Source organism: Xyrauchen texanus, chromosome 34 (assembly GCF_025860055.1).
Source record: "Xyrauchen texanus isolate HMW12.3.18 chromosome 34, RBS_HiC_50CHRs, whole genome shotgun sequence".
In the NCBI taxonomy this organism is placed as follows: Eukaryota; Metazoa; Chordata; class Actinopteri; order Cypriniformes; family Catostomidae; genus Xyrauchen; species Xyrauchen texanus.
In genome coordinates, this window is record NC_068309.1 from 30658005 (window position 1) to 30671458 (window position 13454).

At 36.2% G+C, this 13454-nt stretch overlaps 1 protein-coding gene across 3 annotated transcripts in view; it reads left to right on the forward strand.

Moving 5' to 3' along the window:
* The window catches only part of LOC127627686 (transcription factor COE1-A-like), a 163002-nt gene that overhangs the window by 139641 nt on the left and 9907 nt on the right, over window positions 1-13454 (forward strand). For 2 of the 3 annotated variants that reach the window (XM_052104174.1, XM_052104176.1), the window contains exons 11-14: window positions 1797-1885; window positions 10717-10782; window positions 10877-11054; window positions 11787-11966. In XM_052104174.1, coding sequence (XP_051960134.1) covers window positions 1797-1885; window positions 10717-10782; window positions 10877-11054; window positions 11787-11966 — 513 coding nt within the window. The remainder of the gene's footprint in view (window positions 1-1796; window positions 1886-10716; window positions 10783-10876; window positions 11055-11786; window positions 11967-13454) is intronic. The other variant, XM_052104175.1, reaches the window with a different exon arrangement.

Consider the following 13454-nt stretch of genomic DNA (forward strand, 5'->3'; position numbering starts at 1 on the left):
GGCAGCTCAAAAATGCTACAGAGTTGAAAAGGTTAAAGGGAAATTATGATCAATTCTTTGAGACTTTTCCTAAAGCTTATATCTATACGTCTTGGGATCTTCGGTCCCCTGCATCCATCTATTCTCTCTCTCTCTCTCTCTCTCTCTCTCTCTCTCCGCCTTCCTCTTCGTCGACCTCTGGGTCTCTCGGTAAGTGAATATTTTCCCCAGGCTGAGTGAGAGGATTGGATAGAATGTAGAAATCAATGGCAATAAGAGTGGAGTGAACTACTCCTGACACCTACAAGCATGTGGATGTGTTTCTAGTGCAATGCCTCATCCATCTCCATATCAGTAAATTAACAGATGCCACACACACACACACACACACATGCACGCGCACACACACACACTAATTACTGACTTTTTTCTAGTTTTAGTTTTTGTAAAAGGAAAGAAAAATTGCGGTCATGCGCTAACTCATGTTATTTTAATATGTTTAATGCTATCGCTATCAAGTGGAATTTTCTTGTTTCAGAAAGGCAGGTTACACATGTTGCATTCAAAATCCACTTGGCTTAAATTCTGAGAACACACTTGCCCCCCTCAGTTTGAATATGCATAACACTTCTTATTGCCTAAATAACTGTGAACAACAACACGTACAGTCGTTAACCTTTGTGTTCTTATACTGTTGTTAACCTGTATATTCTTAATGGCCACATGACTTTAATATAACATCAACAGAACTTACTGTATGTAAACCATCTGCTTCAACCGACAGGAAAGCACCTACATTTCATGCTCCAGCTCCCCTACCCCAAACCACTCTATCATTTTCTCTTCCTCTTTCTCTCACTCTCCTCACACCTCCATCCTTCAACAGCTTTTGGACCAGACATTATTTTTAGATGCTATTTATGAGCATCTTACAATACAGTAAATATTCATATTTCTGACTAAATAGGAATTTTGCAGAACAGACAGTACTAATCAAAACATAGAGGACTTTGCACAACCATGTAATTTTAAAATTCATAGTAAACATGCACCAAAAATATATGCTATGTTGTGTTGTATTAAATGATATTATATAATAATTTTAGAAATTAAGTAATTCATTATATTTTGTAATTATATAAATCTGATTGGTATTTAATGTACATAAAAGAAGTAAATATGCAGTATATGAATCAAAGTTTCATGACATTTCTAACTGTAGATGAATAAAACATGCAGCCGTCACGAGTTTTGTTTGGTCGCCCACTTTTAAAGAGGCTCTTAAACTGTGGGTCTTTACAAATAAAGCAGCATCATGAGCAGGATCTTCTTCCATTTTCTTTCCATTACTGGAGCAAATGGTTTCTGATTGTTAATATCTCTTCTGTCCTCCATCTCATCTCTCTCAAACTGAATGACAGTCTTTCGAGTTTTTGACAGCATAAAGACTTTATGCCAAGTAATTGCTGCACTAAACGTAAAACATAAACGTCCTATGATTATATGCTACAATATATGCATTGCTGCACTTAACATGGGCGTAAGGATTCCTAAGAATTGAAATGACTTCCATTAGAATGACTGTATATATGAATCTTAAACCTTCTTTTGAGTTATTACTTTAAGTTGTTAAATGTGAAAATGTTAAATTACGTCATCTTCGAACATCCATCTCCAGGCTTTTAATTCCCAAAAATGCATTCTCGCAGACATTGAAACAATGTTTGAATTATGTCGGATGTTTTAGAACTTTGTGACAGAAAACATTGACAGGAACATCTTTAGTAAATTGTCTATGCTTTTCTTTGTCTTCGCAGCCTTGAATGAGCCCACCATAGACTACGGTTTTCAGCGGTTACAGAAGGTGATACCTCGGCATCCTGGAGACCCTGAACGTTTGCCAAAGGTACGGCCTATTAATAGCATTTCCACTATTCCAACCAAGACAGAAGTAACAGGCTCAAAAACAGTTGAAGAAACATGATAGAAAATGGGACATTACATTATCAAGATTCTACCATAAGGTGTATCATTGCTAAAATGGCTAAAAATGCTTCCACCCTTAAAAGTTAATTAAATAGCTGAAAGATTTTGAGGCCTCATTGCACAACAAGACACACTGGTTCTCAACTGGTTTTGCTTTAGAACCCATATTTCACACTGGACAATAAGTGGCACAATACCAAACCTGTATCTCCTATTTAGCGGCCTATTTAAAAAATGCTAGTACTAAGCACAGCACTATGCCATAAGACCTACATGAAAAGTCAATGGGCATGGCCAGGAAGTTTTGGTCGTGCAAGTATGCGCTAAGTCTTGCCGCAAGCGGGTTAGGCAACACTGCACGTGCAAAGTGCTAATGGCCTGTGTAATGTTACAAATTAATTTTTTAGGTTCTTCTCTGACATCATCTTCATCCTGTTATACAGTCCATTCCCTGTCAAGCTCCAGCGATAAAAACAAAGACAGTATATTCAAGATGTTGGTAGTGAAAATGGACTGCTATAAATTAGAAGAAAAGTAATATGGACTCATTAACTGCATCCTTGTTGAATGTCCGGCATATTTCTATGACAGTGACACGCTCCTTTTATATGCATGGAAAATGTGGTTCTCATCAGGATTTGGATTTATGCTCCATTAAATTATAGAGAATGTAAGTATTATTAATCATTTACATCTACTGACACACAAATCATGGCTAGTATTAACAGTTAAATAATACAATTGTAAGTATAAACATAATAATTATTTATTTATTAATCATTAATCATAATTATTATTAATATTTACAAATAAAATATGACCTAAAGATAGTTTTACACAAATCTCATAAATATTTCTTTTCATAAAACTGCAATAACAGCAATCGTCATAGATTGAATTTAATGTCCCACTGTATTTTCAGAGTTTGTAGATGAACTTTATTACCACATGCTGGTGGAATCTCCAAACTGCAAATGCAGGAACCAAGTTAAGTCTTTGCAATTAAAACAGACCTGCTTTTGAGATGTCTTAGCGCAATGACGCATTTCTCAGGAAAATAGCAAACTGCACTTTGCGGCACTTCATTTACATACAATACACCCATAGTTTGCGTGCATACACCCACAGATAGCGCAAACACGCCCAACCAGGCCCACTTGTGCTTTGTGCTTGCATGAAAATTGGGCTTACCATGTTGGCATCTGTCTAATTTAGCTAGCTTCTGGGAAGTGACAGATAAACTTACACTAAAATGCTGTAGAGTTTGATTGGACTCACAGACTTTGACATCAAAAACAAAGAGATTATAAAAAGGTTTTATTATAATGTTTTGTCATTTTTTTATATGCATCCGTGACCCATTTTTGTTGGAACTTGCCAGTTGAGAACATCTGCTATAGTGAACTAACAGGTTTATCAAGAAGCCATGTTGGGTGGGCTGATTCATGAATTATTATACAGCTGTATGCATTTTATTTCACATTCTACTAATAAGTGTTTCCAGATCATCTTTCCATGATTTAGAATATGCGCTACAGCATTTGCTGCTTCATCAAAGTAATGATTCTCACATAAGAAGGACTGAGATGATGGGTTGGCCATCACTGTATGTCGTTATTGTCATGGTGATGAAACTCATATGTTAATAATTCTGCTTAGATGAGCATTAGAGTCTGTTGCAAAAGGACAGGGAGAGTTGCATCATGCAAAAAAGCCTTCTGTCTGTTGCGGTTGTTGTACACAGACAGAGGTTATGCATGTGTTGTGCTGCTTATAAATGGGTCCTCTGGGTATAACAGGTTTATAGTTCTTAAAATCTGTTTTTCAGGTTGGTCCCTTTGGTCTTGAACAACAGCAATTATTTGAGATAATTAGTACAGAGACAATCACCTTTCAAAGTTCAACCTTCTAAACTGTAGAAGTGTATACTGTGAGTTTGTTGTTTTCATGAGAGGATGAGAAGCCATGTGTTTTTGTATACAAGTTTGGTCATGTGCTGTGTGCTTATCATATATGCATGTGTGTGTACGTTTTAGAGGTGTGTGTGTGTGGGTGAGTTTAAGAGCGCGGCACCCAGAGGTGATCCATCATGGTGAAGTCAGCTGTCCAGCTTTGCCTCCCGGCAGGTCAGCGATCGAAGTCTCCACCGGCCGGACTTTATTATTGCTCCACCACCAGTAATTGAGTCACAGCAGTGTGTGTGTGTATGTTGGAGAGGAGGCAGAGAAATGATTCCAGCACACTGGCACCTCTGACATTCAGAATAGTGTTGAGCTCGAGGAAGAGGTCGGACATATGGAGGAACAGAGAATCATACATTATCTCTCTCTCTCTCTCTGTTTCGTCTTGGCTGCTGTCCCATTGGCAGTGGCCTCATCACACACATTCACAAACACACAATCGCTCTGTTCCTCTCCGCCCCATCGATTTTCTCGTCCTTATTTAGGTAATAACAGTTTGTTGATGGGGCTCTCTTTTCAACTGCTCACCTCAATCATACAAGCCAAACATAGGGACTACAGGAAGAGAGAGAGAGGCTGTGACACACACATACTAACCTAAATAAATAAGGATGAACTGTAGATTTATATTGCTTTATATTCTTACGATTTATATAATATAATGTAAAAATAGAGTATTGCTGTAGATAAATCTGTTTATTTTGATTGATTTATATTTTACTAATTATAATATATTTGAATGTCATATTATAAATATTAATAATTATATTATGCAAATCCTACAACCATGTATATTTTGAGTAATAAACATATATGAGTGTATAGATTTAAAAAAAAAAAAAAAAATATATATATATATACACACACACACACACACACACACACACACATATGTAGATTTATTTTAGATTTATTGATTTAGATGGTGTCTATTTTTTTATGAAGTTATTATACTACACTCTAGCACCAAGCCGAATTATAACCATAGAAGAAAAGAATAAAAATATTTATAAATGTTTATATATTATTTTTTTTTTCACATTTATGTAATTATTTTTTACAATTTTTTATCTTTTTTAATAAAATATTTCTTATAATCTTATACATCTTTATTGCTTTTGAGAATATCCCTGGATGTCCCCAAAGGAATATATATATATATATATTATTTATTTCTGAATATTTGTTTCCCTTGAGCACACAAACGAACACACACACACATACAATTCCTGAGATAAGCATAGCTAAATATATTTCTGCTTATTATGAAGTCATGTGTTCACAATGTAATGAAGCTACTGTAAGCAGTTTTAAGAAATAATATTAATGCAGGATATGTGCTATTTATGGGTTTTTAAGTAAAAGAGATATTTACTGTATAACTTCACACAGTTATGCTATTTCTGCTTTTTTGCATGTGGTGCACCTTTGTTTTATAAATATTTGATTAACAATACATGGAATATATTTATTTCCCCACCTTTTTATACTACCTCAGTTAGATTTCATTTGCCAAACGATTATGTGACAGTCTCCATATTCTCCACAAGTCTTTGAAAACCCTTTGAAAATATTATATTGAAGTGATATTTGAAGGTGTGGTTCCATACACACTTAGTTAAGATTTATGTTCCTGGTTGAAACCCAGACACACAGACAGACATGAGACTGAGAGAACAGATGGTGTAGTAGCCCGTGTGAAAGGATTAGAGAGGACGACAGAAGTGTGAATGCTCTACTGGACACTGACAACGAGATCTGCTACTGTTAAAGTGACACGTACCAGTAACAAAGTTCCCATGTTGGAGCTTTTTACTGGCAAGTTGTTGAACTGTGAAGTCTTGGGATAGTTGTATGAGGAACGGGACTAAATTTAAGGGGTTATTTACTGGTAATCTTCCTCTCAACCAAAGCACTCAAATTTCATTCATGATTGCGCATATTCAAACATGGCATCAGTCTTGAGGTGCCAAGGTTTGATGATTGCAAATATCTCAAACATGCATTTAGAGAAATGTTATTTCCTTGCATTTTTCAAAGGCAACAAAATCATCGTAGCCATTGCCCTATTTCGTACTTTACCAAAAAAATCAAATATCGTTTTTGATATTAGTGACAGAAAACCTCCCTGTGAAACCTGATTTGCAAAATTCATCAAGTCACGTCAAGTAATCTTTATTTGTATAGCACCTTTCACAACACACATCGTTTCAAAGCAGCTTTACAGAAGATCAGCATTAACAGACGATAAAACTGTAATGTGTCTAATGTCGATGAATCATCATTGTGTAATTAGATTAAAATACGATTGTTAATCGTGTTTAAAAATAAGTAATTAAATAATAATTGTATTAATAACCCCAGTGAGGAAGCTGAAGACATATATTGTAAACTTGTATTCACCAATTTATGATGTCACTGTTAACGGAAATTATGTGATGATGTCATGCTGCATCAGAGCTGATCTAATAAACACAGTGAGCAAATTCATACAGCTTAGATCACTAAAGAGCTTGTATCAGTTTCAACATGACGATCCATGGTGTGCCACTTCTTGTAATCTGTTTAGATCACAGCTGCACAACATCAGGGAAAGATGACATCATGCACAAATATACACACACACACACACACACACACACACACACACACAGACACACACACACACACACACACACACACACACACACACACACACACACACACACACACACACACTTAAGGTGATTTCTTTTTAAATGTAAATATATCTCAACTCTGCATTTCATTATGGTGCATTCTCTTATGATCATATTTCTTTTGATGACTTTTAGACATAGAATCGAATTTATTTATGTGTTTGGTAAAGTATGTTAAGTATTTGGATGGTTTCTGGTTGCCAAACATAAGTGCAACATGTCCATAGTTAATGTGTGAACTTGAGGGGAACTGACTTCATAAATCTGCTAAAATCACTTTGTATTTAAAATCACCAATTGGATGACAGTATGACTTGCTGTATGAATTACTAGGACCTGGTCCAGAGACAAAGACATATATAGAGTCTTTCCTATTACATGTTACCAGTGTGATGTATAGAGTCTACAGGGCATATTTGCTATACAATATTCATCATTCACCTCTGCTCCCCATCTTTTCTGCTGTATCTGATTGATGTTTTGGCTAAACTCACACGTACTGGGAATTAACTGCCTCCAGGCTGGCCCGTGTTCATCCGGAGCCTTTCACTTGCCCATATCCCATTCATGCTCCCCCTCACTGGGCTGCAGTGGGACCCTCCTCCGCCTCCTCGCTCTCGCTGCAGGATGTATCGCTCTAACAGCTCCCTATGATGATAATGAGAGGTTAACACAGTGCCAGCATGGCCATAATTGAGTGAATTTAGCACCTTGGACAGCGCACTAAAACTCCTCATTGCTTGCCTGACCCCCCCATCAAATTTTGTTTGTGCGTTTCTGTGTGTATGTGTGCGGGGTAACATACTCCAGGGCTGATTGATAGGCAATATTTTTCAACACAGCGCTCACACATGCTAAGGGGTAAGATCCTGGTAAGGGTTGCATGCATAGGAGGGGAGCAATTTTCTGCCTGTCACTCTGTTAGCTGGAGCAGTGCCCCTCTGCATTAACTTCTCTCAAAGACCGCCTGCTCTTAAAAACATTAAGAGACCACTGCTAAATTATCAGTTTCTCTGGATTTACTATTTATTGGTATGTAATTGAGTAAAATGAACATTTTGTTTTATTCTATAAAGTACTGACAACATTTCTCCCAAATTTCAAATAAACATTTTGTCATTTAGAGCATTTATTTGCAGAAATTGACAACTGATCAAAATAACAAAAAAGATGCAGAGTTTTCAGACCTCAAATAATGCAAAGAAAACAAGTTCATATTCATTATTAATTAATAATTCATATTTGGTGGACTAACCCTGATTTTCAATCACAGCTTTCATGTGTCTTGGCATGGTCTCTAATAGTCTTTCACATTGCTGTTGGGTGACTTTATGCCACTTCTGTTTAATGGCTTGTGGCCATTCCAGAGGTTTTCAATGGGGTTCAGGTCTGGAGATTGGGCTGACCATGACAGGGTCTTGATCCGGTGGTCCTCTGTCCACACATTGATTGACATTGGCTGTGTGTTATGGAGCATTGTCCTGCTGGAAAAACCGATCCGCAGAGGAACATTGTCAGAGCAGAAGGAAGCCAGTTTTCTTCCAGGATAACCTTGTACGTGGCTTGATTCATGCATCCTTCAAAGATGAAATTGCCTGATTCCGGCCTTGCTGAAGCACCCCCAGATCATCACCGAACCTCAACCTGGTAGTCTAATGGTTAGAAGGGGACCTGGAGAGGCCTTCAAGCCACAGTGTCTCGCAGCCACTGTGAAATTTGGTGGAGGATCAATGATGATCTGGGGGTGCTATACTGGACTTTTCAATTTCATTTGAGCATCTTATTTAGATAATTATTTTATAAATAAATTCCTTCGTATAAGTTTAACTTGTAATGTATTGTATGATACAAGTTTATGTTATGGCTGTTTATAAGAAGACATTGCTTTTGTAACTTTACTTAAAGCAGTATAAAAGCATTTATAATATGATCACGTCATAGAGTCTTTTGACTGTTTACACTATGCAGCACTTATACGATTAACTTTATTGGCTTCTGCTGCGTTAAATTTGGATGTTGTTTATGTTATAATGTATTATACTGTTACAATGCATTATACATTTAATATAATGTATTTAATGTGTTACATTCATACAAGTTTGAAGTAAGTTTGGAGCAGAAGAAATAGAAATAAACCTTGTGTAAATTGTCAGATTTACGCTAAGATAAAATGCTATTTCTAGTCATTTTACATGCACATATTACCAGACATGATCATTATTTTTTATCAAGAAAATTCATGTTGGATCATAATTTATTTTTTCTTGTAAGACTTTTGATATTAGGGCCAAAATCAAATTCTTGATTATAATTTTTGTATTGTTTTCCTGTAAAAATATATATAAAAAATCCAATTTGATTGATCTTGTTTTAGATGCAACACTGCATGAGATATATATTTTTAACATGTGTATTTTGTCTTACTGTACTGACAGAGTTTTTAAAGTCAAAACAAGTGAAAAAATCTACCAGTGCTGAAGAAGTAATCCAAAGTATTTAGAATGCATTACAATACGAACAATTCCCCTTCTTATAAAAGAGATAATGTAAGAATGATTTTCCAAAATATTGACATTAATTTGTATGCAAAAAGTTATGTAAAAATGGTTTTACAAACTATTTACATTCGTAAGAATGCAACAGTGTACTTAAGAATAGTTTAATGACCAATTCACTTTCCTATAAAAACAATAATTTAGGTAAAAATGGTTTTACAAATTATTTACAATGTTATGACTGTGACAATTTACACAAGTATGGTTTTAGATACAGTTTATGTTAATTTATGAACTATTTACATTCATATGAATGCAACAATGTATTTAATAATGGTTTTACGAACAATTCACCTTTTATGAAAGTGATAAGTTATGTAAAAATGGTTTACATGAGTGATTTACATTAATTTGCATGCAACAATTTACGTTAGAATGGTTCTGCGAACTATTGCAGTCATATAAATGCAACAATGCATGTAAGAATGGTTTTACAAACAATTCACCTTCCAAAGCGATAATTAAAAGGATGGATGGTTTTATGAATGATTCACAGTGATGTGAATGCAACAATTTACACAAGAATGGTTGTAGGAACAATTTACATTAATATGCATGCAACAGTTTTTAAGAATGGATTTACAATTGATTTACATTCATATCAATGTGTCAATTTGCATAAGATCTGTTGAACAATACATTGATGCAGTTTGCATAGAAATTTGACTCCTTGTCTTTCATAAATGAGGCCCAGTGTGATTTCAATTGAGCACATGAAAAGCATTTTAGATTCATAATTTCCACATGTGAAATCATGTAATCACATTATGAGAATCTTGCAAAATGTTCCAAAACTATGCAAAAATAATCTGATGACATTTGTAAAAGTACAATGTAAAATTCATGTTGTTTTTCCATATTCATATTGCTACACTAATTTGCCTTTGAATGCATATGAACTGACTCAGTTCAAGATAATCAAGTCATCTCTTCTCCCATGCTTATAAATCTCATGCTAGTTGTGGTGATATTGCACAAGCCACATAATCACATTATTAAACAACACAAAAGCTGCTAATGTTTTCCAGCCATTGCACTTAAACAATCATGACACCCGCCATTCGTCTTCCCCATTATGTCACTGCGCTGAAAAGTGTATGGTAAATTAATTACTTCTCATTAGCGGGAATGCATCGATTCCAATTCTGATGTACCGTCATCACAACAGCTCTTACGAGCGCTGGCTTTCTGCTGAGTTATTGCCCAGCACTGCAAACCGAGTGACCTTCATTGCAAACATAGATTGCATTGTCCTTTCTCAACGCAAAGCAGATGTTTGCTGAAATACTGCACTTTCTCATCCTGACAGACACTGAACAATTGAGCAAACATCAGCTCCATGTCTTCCACTTGGCTGTGATGTTATTAAACATAACTTCAACTCTTTTTTGTATGTGGAATGAAGATCATCACATTGTATAGTTACAGCTGGAAAAAACGGCCACTAAGCTAAATGTTGACAAGAATGTATTATGGATTGTACAGTGCATCTATAAAGAATGGACTGAGAATGGAACTGGTTTTAAATCTTTTCTTTGTGTTTTATTGTGAACACAGGAAGTGATTTTAAAGAGAGCCGCAGATCTGGTTGAAGCACTTTATGGAATGCCCCATAATAACCAGGTGAGGAACATACTCAGATTAACTTTTGGCCCCCACTGTAGAGTATATTCTTACAAAGTGTTAAATTGTGAGATGATGGCTAATTTTTCTTAAGGAAATCATTCTTAAGCGAGCAGCGGACATCGCCGAGGCCCTTTACAATGTGCCACGAAACCACAACCAGCTGACAGGCCTGACCAACAGCTCTGTGCATGCAAGCATGATGGGTGTAAACTCCTTTACTGGACAGCTAGCTGTTAATGTCTCAGACTCCTCTCAGGGTGGAAGCCAAGGTAAGGTATTCTCTCTCTCTCTCTCTCTCTCTCTCTCTCTCTCTCTCTCTCTCTCTCTCTCTCTTTATCTCTCGCTCCTCTTCACGCACACTTGCACAAAAGCAATCTAAAGAGGAAAAAATGTGTTGGATAAAGTTAATCTAAACTGAAACTATAATGAAGTGATTTGAGAATTTAAGAATCTAATCCAAGACTAACATGTGACAAATATGTTTTCAACACTCACAGAACATAATAACTTTCTGCATTGTCCCATTTTAGAAGTCACTACTTTTAACATTTTGATTTAACATTCTCTAAATTTGTCTTTTGGACATGTTCTATTGTAAAAGTATTGTTTTTTGGACATACCTTGGTAGTAACTCTGAGTACTTTGTACATATCATGGTAATCATTCAGTGCCATGGTATTATGCCAAGTATCTTGGTATTAATTTCTGACACAAGCACTTTACCATCCCTTACAAAAAAGTACTGTTGTACTACCATGGTAGAGTTATGGTATCAGATGTTATACTATAATACATTTATTTATACAATTGTGCTGAAACTGCACCATGATAGTTTCACGATTCTCCTTGGAACTCCAAAGCATTGGTCGTTTTATGGTACTGTACATGTCCATAAAGTGATAGTAATATCATAGTACTTTTCTGCACTTTTTTGTAAGTGATGGTACTGCCTCAGTACTTGCAGTGTAGGGTTGACTAAGTTGTCTGTTGTCTGGCTGCAGGTTTTAGTCGTAACACGAGTAGTGTATCTCCGCATGGTTATGTGCCGAGCTCCACACCTCAGCAGAGCAGTTACAGTACGGTCTCCACCAGTATGAATGGCTACGGAAACGGCACCATGACAAACCTGACCGGCTCCCCGAGTTTCCTGAACGGCTCTGCCGCCAATTCACCCTATGCCAGTGAGTATCGACTTGGCTTCCAGATATGAAAAAACTTACCCTAAGTATTGAACTTTGGCATAATAACTTACACTGTTATCTACTGAGGAGAGCTATGCCATTTTCTTCCTGTAAAATTACAAGATGAATGAAAAAAAATGTCATATTTATATCATAGTGAATATTACCAGATACTTGTGGGTGAGCTCTTTGGACCAGTAAGCAACCACCAAGCAACCATCCAAAACACCCTATTTAACCACCAAGAAACCAACTCAGAACAATAGCAATCACACCATGCTAAAACTACTCTAAACTCCTAGCAACTGCAATACAATGCTCTAGCAAACACTCACAAACACCTACAATAGCAATGTCTCCTTTTGCAAGGAACAGCAAAATACTACTCTATTTAAAAGTGGTATTTGTGTAAATTTTCTATTGCTGTGCCAGCAAGCACTTATTCATTAAATATCAATGATCAAATTATGGAAAGGAGCATTTTAACCTGGCCAGGGCAGTTTCTAGATATAAGCAGTTTAAGCAGTCACCTGGGGCACCGCAAAACAAGGTTGGGTTTTAACAAAAATTAAAAATAATTTAATTACATTTTTAAAATATGCTAAAAACTGCATATAAGACTCAGGCAGCTGTTATGGTTTAATTAGACAGATTGTTGGAGGCCCCCTTGTGGCCAGAGAAGGAAGGGAGAATGCAACTGCAATTCATGCAAAGTCATTGCAGGATGTCTGACAGTGTGGGCCTTTAGGTCTGATCGAATTCCCAACTGGGATTTCCCGCAATTCCCTCTCTGCAGTCTGTTTTCAACAGCTCTTAAAAAGTTCTCTCCTCCTCAACTGCCTGCACTCTCTTTCATTTATTCGTCTGACAGTGCCACCTCACTCAAGCTGTTATTTATTGTGCTGATTCTTAATTGCTTGCACTTTCCAATTAACAAGACAGAGAGAAAGTGAGAAAGAGACAAAATAATTGAAAATAGTCAGAAAGTGATGTGTTTGTTTGGCTTTATTATGACTAAAGCTGTGAGGGGTGTGTGTTTGTGGAATAATCTGATGCTAAATCTTCAAAAAGGCAAGACAAGTGGCATACAAAATTTTAAGACAAAAACACTCCAAAGGAAAGGAATTCAGCAATGCAACCCTGCCCACTTTATCCTCTGTTGACTCACTTTTAAGAGCTCTCATTCCTTTCCCAGAGACAAAAGGGAAAGTTGTTGTGTTTGACTGCTACTATTAAAATGACATTCCATTTTGGTCTCCAAATTAAAGGCGGTTAATTAAATCAATACATTAATTGAAGGGGTAACAAATCAATTGCAATTCTAACATACTACAATGTTAATGAGTATTTAAAAAATCTTGTTGGGTCCATTAAATACATTCAATCAAAGCCAGGAACCCCTGTTAAGCTCCCAGTTTTCAATAATTGATTAGTAAGGCTTGACAACAATGTGCCATTGTTTCAAGGTTTCGGCTGGCTGATATGCTA